The 15,590-nt window shown below is 43.3% G+C and overlaps 2 protein-coding genes across 3 annotated transcripts in view; one reads left to right on the forward strand and one right to left on the reverse strand.

Annotated features, from left to right (window-relative positions):
* The window catches only part of VKORC1L1 (vitamin K epoxide reductase complex subunit 1 like 1), a 34,105-nt gene extending 27,232 nt beyond the window's left edge, over positions 1-6,873 (forward strand). Inside the window, exon 4 of the mRNA XM_023753409.1 lies at positions 3,118-6,873. Coding sequence (XP_023609177.1) covers positions 3,118-3,344 — 227 coding nt within the window. The 3' untranslated portion in view covers positions 3,345-6,873. The remainder of the gene's footprint in view (positions 1-3,117) is intronic.
* Positions 6,874-8,916: 2,043 nt separating this feature from the next.
* GUSB (glucuronidase beta) overlaps positions 8,917-15,590 on the reverse strand; it is a 15,749-nt gene continuing 9,075 nt past the window's right edge. For both annotated transcript variants that reach the window (XM_006088209.3, XM_014455354.1), the window contains 4 exons: positions 15,212-15,296; positions 13,245-13,421; positions 10,961-11,096; positions 8,917-9,327 (listed from right to left, as the gene is read on the reverse strand). In XM_006088209.3, the coding sequence (XP_006088271.1) occupies positions 9,158-9,327; positions 10,961-11,096; positions 13,245-13,421; positions 15,212-15,296 (568 nt within the window). In that variant the 3' untranslated portion in view covers positions 8,917-9,157. The remainder of the gene's footprint in view (positions 9,328-10,960; positions 11,097-13,244; positions 13,422-15,211; positions 15,297-15,590) is intronic.

A 15,590-nucleotide genomic window follows, 5' to 3' on the forward strand; every position in this document is an offset into this window, starting at 1 on the left:
CAACATTTTATGCATTTTAAATGTCAGGGTCTTTACCATTGGAGGCACATTTGAACTCATCTACAGTTTCCAGAGCACATCATTTTCACTTCTAAGTTGTTTGAGATACAACATTTTAAATGTAATTTATTCATAGGCAATCACATGGTTCAAAAGTTTTTTTTTTAAAATGTATAAAATTCTACACAGTGAAAAGTCTGTCTCACCCTTTCCCCCTCTGCCCACTTCCCACTGCCTCTCATCCCTGACTCGTAGCTTCTTGTTTCGGTTGTTAGAAAATTTCTTTAGCCATATGGTACAAGAAAATACAGATTTATAATCTTAATTTTCTTTTTAAAAGGCAAATGCTATACACACTGTTTTACATACTTTTTGTTTTGCTTGACTGACATATCATGGTGATCTTTCCATAGCAGAACATTAAGTCTTCATTGTTTTTCACAGCTGCAGAATATTCCATTGCTTGATTGTACAATCCTCCATTTAGAGCTACAGCACATTTTAATTCCACTGGGAGTTTATCCCAAACCACCGATACATTACATAGAACAAGTTTGGTACAATAGTATTTAACTAATAGCTAGTGTTTATAACGAATTCTAAGTATTTATACTTATTAGCTCTTTTAATCTGCACAATGATATTAGGATGTAGTCATGATTATTATCCCAATTTTACAGGTAAGGAAACGATTGGCATGGAGAAAATGACTTGTCCATGTTATTTGAAACTAACTTCCTTAGGTTAAAATTAAGTGGCAGCATAATTTTTGAAGTTTTAGATGTTTAGTATAGATGAAATACCAAACTCTTTTAGCACAGAGCTGGAAGAAAATAATTGAGGCGCCTGGCCCATGTGGCTCAGTGGTTGAGCATTGACCCATGAACCAGGAGATCCTGATATGATTCTCAGGGCTATGGCTGGATTGCGGGCTTGATCCCCAGTAGGGGTTGTGCAGGAGGCAGCCAATTGATGATTCTCTCTCATCATTGATGTTTTTTTCTCTCTCTCTCCTTCTCCCTTCTTCCCTCTGAAATAAATAAAAACATTAAAAAAGAAAATAATTGAGGCTTTGCTAACTGTCACAACTACTCAACTCAGCTACTATAGTGTGAAAACAGCAATAGGCATTACATAAATCAATTAGTGTAGTTGGGTTCCAGTAAATCTTTATTTACAAAATCAAGTGGCCAGTCAGATTTGCTAGTCCCTGGCATAAATAATCCAACAGCATCTTGGTCCTGAAAGTTTCCCTTATTTTATTTTTTAAAAATATATTTCTATTGATTTCAGGGAGGAAAGTAGAGAGAGAGATCGAAACATCAATGATGAGAGAGAATCATTGATTGGCTGCCTCCTGAACACCCGAGCATGTGCCCTTGACTGGAATCAAACTGGGTCCCTTCAGTTTGCAGGCTGACACTCTATCCACTGAGCCAAACCAGCTAGGGCAAGCTTCCCCTTAAAAAAAAAAAAAAAAAAAAAAAAAAAAAAAAAAAAAAAAAAAAAAAAAAAAAGCTTATCCAAGGATTGTTTATTGATTTTAGAGAGAAAGATTGAACTGTTGCCTCCCGTACATGCTCTGACCAGGGATTGAACTCACAACCTTTTTGGTATATGTGACAATGCTCCAAATAAATAAATAAATAAATATATTATTGATTTTAGAGAAACACTGATTGGCTGCTTCTCGTGCACCCACCCCGACTGGGGATTGAGCCTGCAACCTGGGCATGTACCCTGACCAGGAATCTACCCGGCGACCTTTCAGTGCACAGGACAATGCTCAACCAACTGAACCACCCCGGCCAGAGCTTGAAGAGCCTTCTTCAAGTGTCATATTTTAGTACTAACTGGTGGCATGGGCAAGTCAGGCCCCTGTGGCTAGGCTGCGTTCCACAGGCCACTTCTCTTTAACAGGCAGCATGGATTTTAGCTCCTTAACTAACTTCTTCAAACCTACCACCACTTTTTTTGTTTTTTCTGTTTCTGTTATTCTGACTCATTAGTTGTTGGGTAAGAGGGTAGTTTAATATTCTGTGCTATTTCTTTAAAAATAAATGCACATGTTCTCAGTACTGTTGGATACAGGAAATTACAAAATAGTACATGTAAAGATGTCCGATGGCATCAAGAATTCAGGCAAGGTTTTGTCAGGAGGGCTCCAGCCTAGCACATATAACTGCCTCTTTTCTTGATCTGGTTTGACCCACATGTGGTCAACTGGCCAAATGTGGTTTCCTTATCCTCCGGGTTGAGCCCTTTCTGCATGTTTTATTTTTTTCCTTCTTCAGCATGCTGGTGTAATCATCTCCCATTATGGATTTTTTATAAATTTGGTCTAAACATGGGAAAGCAAATTTTACTTCCCACATGTGAGGAGCCTGTAGTGAGAAGGCCAGGGAAAATGTGTCCTGCTAGGAAGAAAGGTTGTGGTCCTAAGGTTACTTTATTCATTAAGAAAGGTGGCACTAGCCGAAACCGGTTTGGCTCAGTGGATAGAGCATCGGCCTGCGGACTGAAAGGTTCCAGGTTCGATTCCGGTCAAGGGCATGTACCTGGGTTGCGGGCACATCCCCCGTAGGGGGTGTGCAGGAGGCAGCTGATCGATGTTTCTCTCCCATCGATGTTTCTAACTCTCTATCCCTCTCCCTTCCTCTCTGTAAAAAATCAATAAAATATATAAAAAAAAAAAAAAAAAGAAAGGTGGCACTGTGGTTTCACAGGTCAGCTTCATTGCATGTGATTGCAAGATTACATATTTTCTTTGTGTGCCATAACTAAGGCTTATTTATGAAACAGTAACATGTCATCTAGAACAGCGGTCGCCAACCAGCGGTCCGCTGGTGGTCTGTGAGGTCCGAAAGGTTGGCAACCGCTGATCTAGAATATTGACAAGTCAAAAACATTGCAGCTATAAAACTGCTATCATGTTATGCAAAGTCAACCTGCATGATCTTAACAAAATAGGCTGGTAGTGTTCTCAAATTTCATAGTGTTTTCTGTAAGATCAATATTTTCAACAGTAGCAAATCACAAAAGGTTACCTTTTAACTCAGAACCTTTCTCTCCATTGTCAAGGTCTGATTGAGCCAAGGGTCTCTCTCTCTCTTGCAGGCATGACAGCAAGTGCAGTTGCAGCTTTAATCCTCATGACATCCTCCATCGTGTCTGTAGTAGGGTCTTTGTACCTGGCCTACATTCTGTACTTTGTGCTGAAGGAGTTTTGCATCATCTGCGTCATCACATACGTGCTGAACTTCATTCTTCTTATCATCAACTATAAACGACTAGTTTACTTGAACGAGGCCTGGAAACGGCAACTGCAGCCCAAGCAGGACTGACAGCCTGATGAACTCTTACCTGACAGTCCCAAGTCCCTTTTTCCATTAAGTTAATTTCGCAGCATTTTTTTTTATTCTTCACAACAGACACTTTCCCTAAGAATCTTAAACTGATTTTTTAAAATCTTGTAAATTAGAAGGGTATTTTCTGTGTCAATCTTCATTTTAAATATGGATACAAAAAAAAAGCATACGCCGAGCCAATCAAAGACAAGCTTTAACTTTACTTTGAAGATGTTTCTGAAATAATTAAATGTAGCCCTCCGTTGTAAAGTGAGCAACCATTGCTAATAACTCTACAATGTGTATAAATTCAATTTCAGGTATAACAAATGTGATCATGACATGAAAATATTTTAGAATAGATACTGTATTAAGTATTGCCATGTTTACAATATGTAATATGTTTTTAGCCAATGGATTTAAACATGTAGATTCAACTAGAATTCATTTCTGTGATATTTGTAAATAAAGGTAGAAATATTGGATCCATCCCTGCAGAACTTGCTGTACAGTTGAGTTGAAGTGTAACCACGAAGAGTTGTCAGCTCAACACTGACTGAAGAAAAAGTGAAAATAGTTAAGTGCATACAGAGTCTTGTGAAAAGTACTGAGAGCTGTGGGTCCAGGATTGACAGCAAAAATAATAGGGTAGTTGGTTCCCTTTTATCTCCTTCCTCTTCAAGGAAGAAACTCCTTGGACATTCAAGTCAAACTTGTGTCTAGTCATAAAACTGGATCAGTTCTACCTTACAGAGTGAGTCATGTGACCAAACCATCAAGTCCAAGGCCTTCAGGACACTAAAGATGGGGAAATGGGTACATTTCTTTGGAGAAAAGCTGGAAATATATGGAATTTTAAGGTAAAGTCTCTTACAACAGTTGAATTTTATTTAGATCTTTTTCCTTAACATTGGTGCCAACCAAACAGTATTATGGCTTTGAAATAATCAGTATAAGCCCAGTCGCTCCAGAGTAGGATTGCTCTTGGGTAGCTCTGTGTGTTTCCTGTTTCTTTCTGCACTAACTAATCGGATTTCTAACTTAATTGTTTTAGAGTAAAATATTGGATATGTAAACTTTAGGGCTGATATGCTGCTCAGTTTGCTTAATCGAGAGTACTTCAGGTAGAAATACCTGAAGGTGAAATACTAATGTTGTCACTACTCTTTCTAATAACTATACAAGGGCAGAATTTTTTAAAGTGATTTGAATAAACCCAAATAAAATTGTGACAGTATGCTTCTAAGGTTAACATATCGAAACGTTAAAAGTGCCTTCTGTCTTAAATCGAAAACCAAATATTTTCTGTTGAACTTGGGCAGAAGTGTCCTTCCTTCCTTTCTTAGCATGAAGTAGATAACTTGCATTCAATATACAGGTTCTGTATGATCATTTTAGTCCTTAGATTGAGAATTAGTAGCAATAATTTTGCTTTCAATTTGATTAATCATTATATTAAAAATAGACCGGTAATTTAAGTGCTGTATTTGCCTTTTTGAAGGAGGGGACAGGCTCTGCTCTGTAAACGTATGTGTAGAGTCAGCAACTGTTGCCAACTAACTGTCATAATTGATGCAATGTATTCTTCTGGTCCAAGGCAGGTATAAAATCTGAATTGTAATGAACTATTGAATTTAAACCAGTTTTGTAAAAAGAGAGCTTAATTCAGATTTCATCCAGGCTGATGTTTTCCCATGAATGTGAATATTTCAATGCCTGTTTTATTATGTATGTATTGTTCTTATTTCTGTAGTTAAAGAACTCTAGAAAGCATTGATTAGATGCCTCGTGTGGATGGAGAAACAAGTCCTGACATTGAAATGAACTGTACAATGAGGTCACGTCACAGTGCTTCCAGCTCTACGAGCCTTTTACTGCTTCTCTTTTCCCAGCTACAGTGGCAATGGCTCAACGGTTAAGACTTCTGTGGTATATACAACACTGGTCGTGCTAAAGTTCCTCGTGTCCCAATTTAAAATGTGGTGGGTTTTTTTACCGTCATATTTTGTATCAATCAGCAGAGTATAGTTAAAGCTTGTCTTGATATTGCCCTCTTGAAAATATTTGTCTTCAACTCAAAGAGAAAATGTAAAAATGTTCAGCCAGACCCTTCAAGTTTTTCCTTTGTTGTCCTACGCCTGGGGGGAAACACCACTGGTTCAGTTGTATTAAAAAATGGCCACATTCCCAGAACTAATCACCTTTTTCTCACTGAGCGATAAACACGTGCTGCCTGCACTACAGCTCATAATGCCTGCCGACGTCTCAGTAAGCAACAGGGCCCTGCTGGGTGCTATTGGGTACTTGTGCCCTGGAAGAGTGTGGGCTCCCTCTACATCCTCTATGTCACCCCGGAAGAGGGGGAAGAAAGATACCATGTTTTAAAATTCCAGTATTGTTATGACTATTTTAAAATTACTAGCCACCAACATTGAAGAACAGATTAGGGGAAAAAACTGAATTCCTGTTTTTGGCTTCTTGATTTTTTAAATGATTTGTAAATGCAGCCTCTTATTAACTTGACAGTCACATCATTTGAAGAAATAAGAGAAGTTGTGGTTAGATGATACATTTTAGGGAAGCTAGGTGGTTTGGAGAACCTCATTTGGTGTTTCATTACAGCTAGGTGCTGTCACTAAGGGTAAACTTACGGTGAAATGACTCAGGTTTAACTAGCTGTGTGCCAGGGATTACTTTTACTTGATGTATGTAGCCTCTCCTGAAATCCGTTACTTTTAAAGAGGTGAAAGCAGTGACTATTTGCATTCTAAGCAACAAAGATCTTTTGGCACAAAGTTCTTTGGACCAACGAGGTAGGATAGAGGACCAAGACTATAGTGAAATGAAAATGATTTGTTGCCTTTAGTTTGCGTATATTTCCTTTATATTTCCTTTTAAGACTATCAGCAAAAGTGCAAGGTTACCTTCAGCACTTACTTCATGACTTAGATTGGTATCTCTACCTGACACCAGGGAATGCTGACAGATCTTGAAAATCAGTATTAAACAGATGCCAACAAGAAACCCACTACCTTTTTTGGTAACCTATTTGGGAAGGAGCACCTAATATGTAAACACTGGAAAAATCTCTCGCTACTCAGACATGTTAGGCAGCACTATGACTCCTCATTTGTGAGAACTACCCTTCAATAAAACAAAAGGGGTGTGGTGTGGTGTGGTGGGAGCCCAGGCCACTTGGGTAAACATGTTTTTGACAAATTAGCCCAGAAAAGATGAAATGTTTTCTTATAAAACTATTAAGCATGGCCGAAGTATGAGGTATATGATCTGTATAGTATGTCCCATCAAAAATATTTATTACTAGTGCTTTAAACTCCAGAGTAAACATTCATTTAAAATGGAGTTCACTGGGCAGATATCCCCTTTAATATTAGATAGGAATATTCTTTATCAGAGATTTAGGACAGTTTTGTTAACTGGTAAAAAAACAAATGTAAATATGTAAGAATGTTTATTTGTTGCACATAACTCTTTTGGTATAAAATAAATGTAGAAGTTACCTGTGGAAGTTGCGCTGCCATCATTCTTATGCTGCAGTATTACAGGTCAAAAAAGAAGCAGAAACGAATCCACTCATAAACTACTCTTAAAGTAACCTCATACTGGAACCTCACATGTACAGGTGTACTGAGTTGATTTTTTTCTCTCTTAAATGATATGTAACTTACAGAATACATAAGCAGAATTCTTAGAGATTCTAGTTCCTAGAATTTCTGTAGGTTTATAATTGATGTGGTTAAGAATGAAAAAGGTGTTACAGCCAAGTGGTAGTTCTTGCTTTACCAGGTAAACGGGCTCTTTCCCAGATACTATGGCTTCTCAGCTGGTGGGTGGTACCCTGTCTCATTAGCAAGTTCCAGAAGCACAAAGAATGTATGAGCCAACTGTTTTCCCACTGCTCTACTTTAGTTCACCTTGAATACTCCATTTTTACAATTATCTGAAAGTCACATCTGCAAGAAAGATGAATCAATTTGAAATACAGTTTAGCCATATTATATTGACTAGAACAGTGGTCGGCAAACTGCGGCTCTTTGGCCCCTTGAGTGTGGCTCTTCCACAAAATACCGACTTCTGCGCATGGGCTACGAAGTTTCAATCGCACTGTACGTGCGCGCCCGCACGTGGTATTTTGTGGAAGAGCCACACTCAAGGGGCCAAAGAGCCGCATGTGGCTCGTGAGCCGCGGTTTGCTGACCACGGGACCACAGAACAAATGCGTTCTGTGCTAGAACCTTAGGACTGAAGAAATGGGCCTGACAGACACATCATTTGTGTTGATCATTGAAATGTTCTTTGTGAGGATACATTCCCTTCTACATCAAAGGCAGTGTGGGAATTATAGTCTGAAAGCCAGAACCATCTTTTCAAAATGTACCCGTTTCCTTTGACCCAATTTGGATATTCATTTCAGAAAATACAAAATAAAGGATGACTAAAAGCCTCAAAGTAAAATGAGCCTTAGAACTCTGATTAGAAGTGATGGTGAGAAGGCATCAAAAGTGAACGGGACACCTAGCTTGGGGAAGATAAAAATACTTCGGTCCAAGAATTGAAGTATATCAAGAATTTACCTAAATGTAATGATCTGCCTGCAGGAAAACAAAAAATGGCATGCCCTGTCTGTAATTTGGAGACATCCTTGAATGAAAATAATGTTCTACCAGGTGTATGAGGAAGTGGACACTCTAAACAGGAATAACATGGGGAGAATTTGCAGTGAATGGCAGTGCTAAAGGACAAAAGTCAAAGGGTAATGGTCTGTTTTGGCTTTTAGAAAACAACAGGATTTAAAAATCTAATTCATTATTTTGCCTTCGTTTTTGTTAAGGACAGAAAAATCCCTGATACGCCACAAATATCAGGTTTGCAATTTTATTCCTTTGGTACAAAACGGTGGAATACCAGGCTGGCAAAGCAGCCAGACATTCATTTACGATTAAACGTTTTTTACCAAGAAGGCACTGTGCTGGGTATTGTAACCCCACCATAACTAGGTAGGTATTTCTTCCACTGTAAATGATTGGGGGTTTGGTACAAAGCTGTTTTATGTGTTAGCCTCTTGCCCCCATCTGAGCAGTGCTGGGGGAGGTCACCCCTGAAATTCCAGAGCCATAATTTTCTACCAGGGTGTTATATTTGAGGGGAAGAAAGATGGAGATCAAAGTTAGCCACCTCGCTAGTGTTCTTAAAAAAACAAACAAAAAAAACCCTCAACAGGATGGAGCAATGTCCTGGAAGAGCTGGTTACCTCTGAGCTCCCTTCCAATTCTGACATTCCTTAACTCTTCCCTGTGGCAACTAGTATGCGTGTCCATTATTCCAGCAGATCACTCGCTGTAAACCTGTCAGGATTGCAGCTCACCTGTGGAGTTTTACAGGGTGAGCAGGCGGCCCTAAGGCAGGGGAGCTACTCCTGCGAAGCAGTCTGTCACCAGCAACTCTGAACTTGTGTGAGTGTTGAAGCAAAGGTTTCTCAAAAGTCTATACCCAGTTAAGGCTATGTAAACAGCTTGACACAAAAATAACTTCAGATGCTTTTCAGCGGTACAGATCATCATTCAATTTATGGAATAGTCACTTCTGAGCCAACTCTAAATTCCAGTATTACAAAGTCCTTTATTTTCACCTCTAATGTTCCCTTCTAGCAAATGACTACAAAATCCAGACCAGAAACTCTCCTGATGCCACACATTGGCCAGGAGGCACTTTGTCTGTCTGCGGTAGCCACTGCCCTCACCTGGGAAGGAGGGGCTGACAGCTGGTGTCAGCCAAGAGACAGTTCTTGTTTACCAAGTAAACGGGCTCTTTACCAGATACGGTGGCTTCTCAGCTGCTGGGTGGTACCCAGTCTCGTTGGCAAGTTTCCAGTATCTCTCTCGCAAGAGGAATGCTGCACCTTTTGGTTGTCTCTGGCGAGTGAAGATCCCCTTTTTATTTCCTATTACTCTCTCCGGTGCTAAAAACAAGCAAGAGATGTTTCAGATGACTCCAATGGGCCAAGCTGGAGCCCAACTGGGCACTAAGAAATAGCCTTATAGTTCAGGGTTGTTTGGTCTGATGTGGCCACTTAATGGGTTAAAGATTTACTACTGCTCCCCAAAATACCTTAGCTCACCGGTGTCAATTTTTCATCTGTTAGGGGAAACTATACAAAATTGTTTATCTTTTACTTGCAAACTAAGGTCTAAAACATTAAGGTACCCAACTGGAGGGAGCTGAGGTGAAAAGTTACCCTTCCCTAGTGGGAGCCAGAGTCCTGACCAGCCTCAGGTGCCCTAGGTGGGACCTCCTAGCAGATGTCCTCCCGGCGCCTTCCAGCTGGGCTCCCTCTCCTGGTGGCTGGTCTGCCAGAGCTGAGGCTGGGAAGGGAGCGGAGCTGGCGACAGCCAGTCAGGACTGCGCTCTCAGCACACCTCCTCTCCACTCCTTGTGAAGCCAGTTTCCATAAAACCAAAGTAGATCTTTCCCACCAAGAAGTTCAAACAACAGGGACCTCTAACACAGTAAGCAAATGGCAGGCACTGTACCAAGCACATCATCAAATGGATCCCTACATCAACCTGCAAGGTGGTGGGCACTGACGCACTGTACAGGTTTATGAAACGAGGTAACTTGCCCAAGGTCACTCACTACACGAAGCCGGGGCACCTGCTCAGGAAACTAGACTGCCACGCAGGGTATTTCCAGAAGCCGTTCATCTCATCAGCCAAGCAGAGTAGAGGCTCATGTTCTCATTCTTCTGTTTGCCTCTTTCCATCCTAACTTTTAATTCAACTTTAACCTTCCAAAGACCTGTCTTTCCCCTTAAGTAATGCACTGTAATTCCCACTACTACCAAACCCTTTCCACCCCCAAACTGCCATCCTAAGTTCATGGTCTGGAGCAGCCCTGTGTGTCCCACTTGTGAAAGGAGTACAGATGTATTCTCTGGAAGACGTTTGAACACTCCCACACTCAAAATGCTTGGACATGCCCCGCCGGCGTGGCTCAGTGGTTGAGCGTCGACCTATGAACCAGGAAGTCACAGTTCAATTCCCAGTCAGGGCACATGCCAGCTGTGGGCTCAATCCCAGTGTGGGGCGTGCAGGAGGCAGCTGATCGATGATTCACTTTCATCATTGATGTTTCTATCCCTCTCTCCCTCTCCCTTCATCTCTGAAATCAATAAGAATATATATTTTTTAAAAATGCTTGGACCCTTCCCTGTATTTGGCGAACCTGCCTCATACAAGTGAATAACGTCTTACATTTCTCAGGCTTTGTACCGTACTCCGGAATAATGAATGTATTCCACAATGCCCACTTTTCCTCATACTGTTCTGAAATAGACACGGCAAGTTAGCCATTCTACCTCAAGAGAGTAGGCTCTCCCATTTGCTTTTTTACTGTAAAATGGGGAAGCAAGCAAGCGATTATTGCTTGCTAAAGGCAACTTACTTTTCCTAGGAAATGCTCTGTGAGGCCTACATGGATTAGACCCGCTTTCCCCCTCTCGTTTCCAGTGTTCCTACCACCAAATGTCCTGAACTGAAAGGCCCACCTGAAAAGATTAAGAACCAGTACATTCCATAAACCCAATTGCCACCTACATTGGTCAGTCATAAAATCGGCAAAATTCCAGATGAGCTCTCCAACCACATATTCTTTGCGTTTTTGATCCAGAACCAAATGATACCGCTCGAGCAGACTTTTCTGGTACTCTTCACTGAACATCAGAGGTGGATCCTGGAATTCAAGGCAAAGAGAGAACTTAAGAATCGGAACTGGCAGAATTGTAAATGTCAGATAAAAATAAAGATCCATGTGATGATGACCAAAATATCTGTCCTCAGGGTGGGCCGCTAGCGGTGTAGAGACAGCCAGGGTATGATGAGCCCAGAGTAAAAAGAGATTTAAAAATAACCAAAAAAAAAACCCCTTAATCAGTAACCACTTTATTTATCAACAGGATTTGATACTTGCTTTATCTTTTCCATCTCTATTCACCAGCTGAACTACACTGGAAGTAAAAATGTCTTTGACTAATTTAAAGCTCAAGTCTTTAGCAGCTGCCACCCTATAATTTGAGAACTAGTGTGACTCACTCAGGTTTACTCACCTCAGACTCACCTTTATCTCGTCTGGGTAAGTAGCCGCTGTTTAGCACATTCATCCATTCAACAAATAATCATTTAGTATCTGCTTATATGGCAGGCATTGGAGATAAAGTGATAAGCAAGAAAGATAAGCGGCCCCGCCCTACAGGCTTTCCAATCAAGCAAGAAAGACACAGGGAAATGTAAGGAGGTGAGCGAGCGGGGAGAGCAAAGGAGCCGGGATGTTTGGCTGAAGGAGCTAATGGACTCAGGGGCCACAGAGAGCTCCCTGGGGAACACTGAAGCCAAGCCCTGCCGGATGAGGAGAAGGCCACGTCCACAGAGCCATCCAACCTCGGTGAAGAGCTCCTGTGTGTCCTGTCCTAAGATAGAGATCTTTCAGGTGTTCCTGGGTCTGAGTTTTCATCTCATGGGAACCCGGGCCGGTGGGCAGTCGGGGCGGGGGTGGGAGGCTCTAGTCTCACTGGTAGATGCTGAGGGATGCGGAGTCCAGTCATTTGTGAGAGAACAAAGCCCTGTTGGCTTTGCCTTTCTCTTCCAGTGAGAAGGATTAAAATGCTGCAGAAGCAGCACTGAAAATACAACTGTACAACTGAGGCACAGTTTGGTTTCAGGTCCAAAGCTGAATTTGAGGGCAGGGCAAGATGTAGATTTTCTTACTTTGCTTTAATGGAAATGACCTTGCATTGTCTAGGACTACTCACACGTGGCTATTTAAATTTAAATCTAAATTAAACCAAATCAACTCGGGCAAATTAGTCACATTTCAGGTCCTCAAAGGCCAGGTGTGGCCATGGCTGCCCTTGTGGGCAGTGCAGATACAGAACACTTCCATCGCTGCCAAGGCTCTAGCAGACAGTGCTAACCTAGGCTCTCTGAGTTTCCTAAAAATTCAGAGTTGGCACCTTTTCAAAGAGGGAGGACAAATGTGCATAGACATGAGCTAGTTCCCTCCTTTGCCAGTTTGCAGAAGTGGCATTCTGTGTAAGCAAGATGAATTTAAGGGTGTGAACAGAATAATACAGTTCATATGGGTAGCCTGTTAACACACCATGAATCAGCCTACTAAGGATTGTGTGGCAATAGATTCCCAGTAGCTGTAATGGGAGTGTGAGGTGGCCAGGGTGGAGACGAAGGGCTGGCTGTGGTTCAAGAATCCCTATGAAGAAAGTCCCCACAAGACAAAGCAGCATATCTCTGGTGAGGAAATGGACAAAACAATGAGAAAAGAGCTAGTGATAAAAACTTGCTCCAAGATTTCATGCATTCCCTTAACAAACAGTGGTTAGCACCGATGGTGTGCTGACCACTGCTTAGTGCTGGCAAAGCAACAATAAATAGGGTTCAGTCTCCCTCCTAGAGCTCACAGTCTGGTCAAGGCAGAGCCAAAGAAATAATGATAGTGCACAGTGAGAGACAGCAAGATGGAAACCAGCCGGCAGGTGGGGTACAGGCCACTGAAGAGGGAACATCTCAGCTGAGACTTGAACATAGGGTAAGAATGCACTGGTTGGCGATTGTGATGCTAACAAGGGCATTCCAGGCAGAAGGAGGCCAATAGCTTTAAAGAGGCTGCCTCTGAGGACCAAGTGAGGGGAGGCCTGCGTGGTGGGCAGTGTGCGTGCCGTGCGGAGGGCAGGCTGGGTGAGGCTGGAGAACTGCAGGGAGGTCGTCAGGACAGGTGAGGGCGGGAAGGAGATGATTTCTAACCTGGGGCAATGAGTGACATCACTGCCCAAGACAGAGAAGAAGGAACAGAATGTTCTGCACTACTTACCTGGTGAAGCCCTGTGATGGCATCCGCCCCATACTCGCTCTGAATAATCGGCTTCTGATAGGTCCTGTACCAGTTCTCAAACTGGGTGGCCAGCTGCAGCTGAATCACCTCCAGGTGCCCGTAGTCATGATACCAGGACAAGTAGCTGTTCACACAGATGACATCCACGTACGGTGCCTAGGACAAGAGCATGAAAGCTAGTCCCTGCACCAGAAGATGGTGGAATAGTCAGGACTCTCCTACTCAGGGGCCATTCTGACAGAGCAGGTAAAAAGGGGACACGGGAAATGAGCTGGATACTTACATGTGTAGTCAAGGAGTGACCCGAATGGACAAGTCTACACTCCTGGACGGACGCTCCTGACCTGGCTAAGGTTCTGGCGAGGGCTGAGGCTGAGCAGGCGCCCAGGGAGCTGCCCTCAGTGGAAGCCCAGGGCCCATCCAACTGGATTCTGTTCCTCTCTAGCTAGTGCTCCTGTCACTAGTCCTCCCCCATCTGGCCCTGGAGAAATGTTCCCAACCGAGATGCCGTTTTCCCCGTACTGTTTCTGAGCTTGTACTGTGGGCCTTAAAGTGGTTAGAAGATTCCCTCCTAGCAGGGTAACCAAGATGATGGAGTGAAACAGCCTAGAGTCTAATCAACACAGAGTTCAGGAGTCAGCAGCAAAGACTAGACAGCCCGCCCTGGCCGGTTTGGCTCAGTGGATAGAGCATCGGCCTGCGGACTCAAGGGTCCCGGGTTCGATTTTGATCAAGGGCATGCACCTTGGTTGCGCGCAAATCCCCAGTAGGGAGTGTGCAGGAGGCAGCTGATCGATGTTTCTCTCTCATCGATATTTCTAACTCTCTATCCCTCTCCCTTCCTTTCTCCTCATCGATATTTCTAACTCTCTATCCCTCTCCCTTCCTCTCTGTAAAAAATCAATAAAATATATATTAAAAAAAAAGACTAGACAGCCCATTGTCGAGTCTCTAATGCCCAGCTCACCTCCAGACCCTGCACCGGGACTGGTACGGCCTGTTTTTCCCAAGTGACCGCGGCCTCTTTCCAAACTGTGGTGGGAAATGCAGAGGAAGAGGAAGCTGGGGAGGCCTCTGGACGGACACATGTACAAGGATCACACAGCCCACCAGAGAGTCTGGCAGCCCGAGGAGGCCCTGCCGGTGCTTCACCATCTTTATGCTTCTCTGAAGGGGTTGTCTGGACAGAAGGCAGGGGAGCACCAGGGCTCCGAGCTTCTTTCCATCCGGTGATCACAATCTATATTTCTACAGAGTGTTTTCCCATCCATTCTTTCTTTAGATGATTTCTCTTTCTATAGCACTTCCCTCCTAAGTACTGGCCTTCAGCTCTCCAGGGGAGTATTTTCTTTGTGGCCGGGCACAGTGAGGGAGGCCATTGGGCCAGCCAGCTGTGGGAGCCTGCCCATCGATCCTCAATCTAGATCTAGCTAATGGTTCGCAAAGCTGGCTGATGACCGGAGTTCACTGCAGAGCTTTTTACAACTCAGATTCCCACCCTGGACTGACTCAATCACAATCTCAACATCCAGACACCTTAGTGGTTCTGATGATCAGCCAGGTTTGAGAAACAATGGACAATGATGACTTTAGGTTCCCTTAAACCTTTGCCGTTGTATGAGCACAGTGAGCTGAGGTGCATACAATTAAACTGAGGCACCTAGAATCTGGACTGAGAACAAATTAAATCTCCCTGTGCCCAGCCTCCTTGGACGTAGGAAGCCACACTGCCCAGTGAATAGCAGGTAGTTATCTTTGACCTACAGCCCGTCTATGAAAATGCTGGACTGGCGGTTCATGGTTCTTCCGCTCACGCAGAAGCCCCCCTCCAACCTCAAGGATTCTACTGTACAAGGTGTTCCCCTAATGACCTGGGCCCACATCAGGAGGAAGGACTAGAGGACAGGACAGAGGAAATGAGAGGTGTGGGGAACCCCCATGCTCACCCCGAGGTCTGTGTCATATTTGGAGTTGGTCACAAAGGTCACGGGCCGGGAGGGGTCCAAGGCTTTGGTGTGAGCAATCAGCGTCCTGTCGTGGAGGGCAGAAGACAGGGCTGCTGTCAACTGGGAAGGGCTATCAGCCACCTCTCAACCCCTCCCTCCCATCCCCTGCCCCCCCCAAACCCACCGCTCCCCTCCTTCTTCTAAGTGTATTTTAGGTATGCAAACATGTTCCTCTAGTCTGAGATTATGTTCCTGACATCATTCCTTCTCCCTCCCCAAATCCAAGCTTCCCCTCCTCCAAAGAGGCCACCTCGCAGGGAGAGCTGGGTCCTTGGGCTGGGCACTGCCACAAACTGGGTTTGGAATCTCTGAAAAAGCT

This window comes from Myotis lucifugus, unplaced genomic scaffold (assembly GCF_000147115.1).
Source record: "Myotis lucifugus unplaced genomic scaffold, Myoluc2.0 scaffold_45, whole genome shotgun sequence".
Classification (NCBI taxonomy): Eukaryota; Metazoa; Chordata; class Mammalia; order Chiroptera; family Vespertilionidae; genus Myotis; species Myotis lucifugus.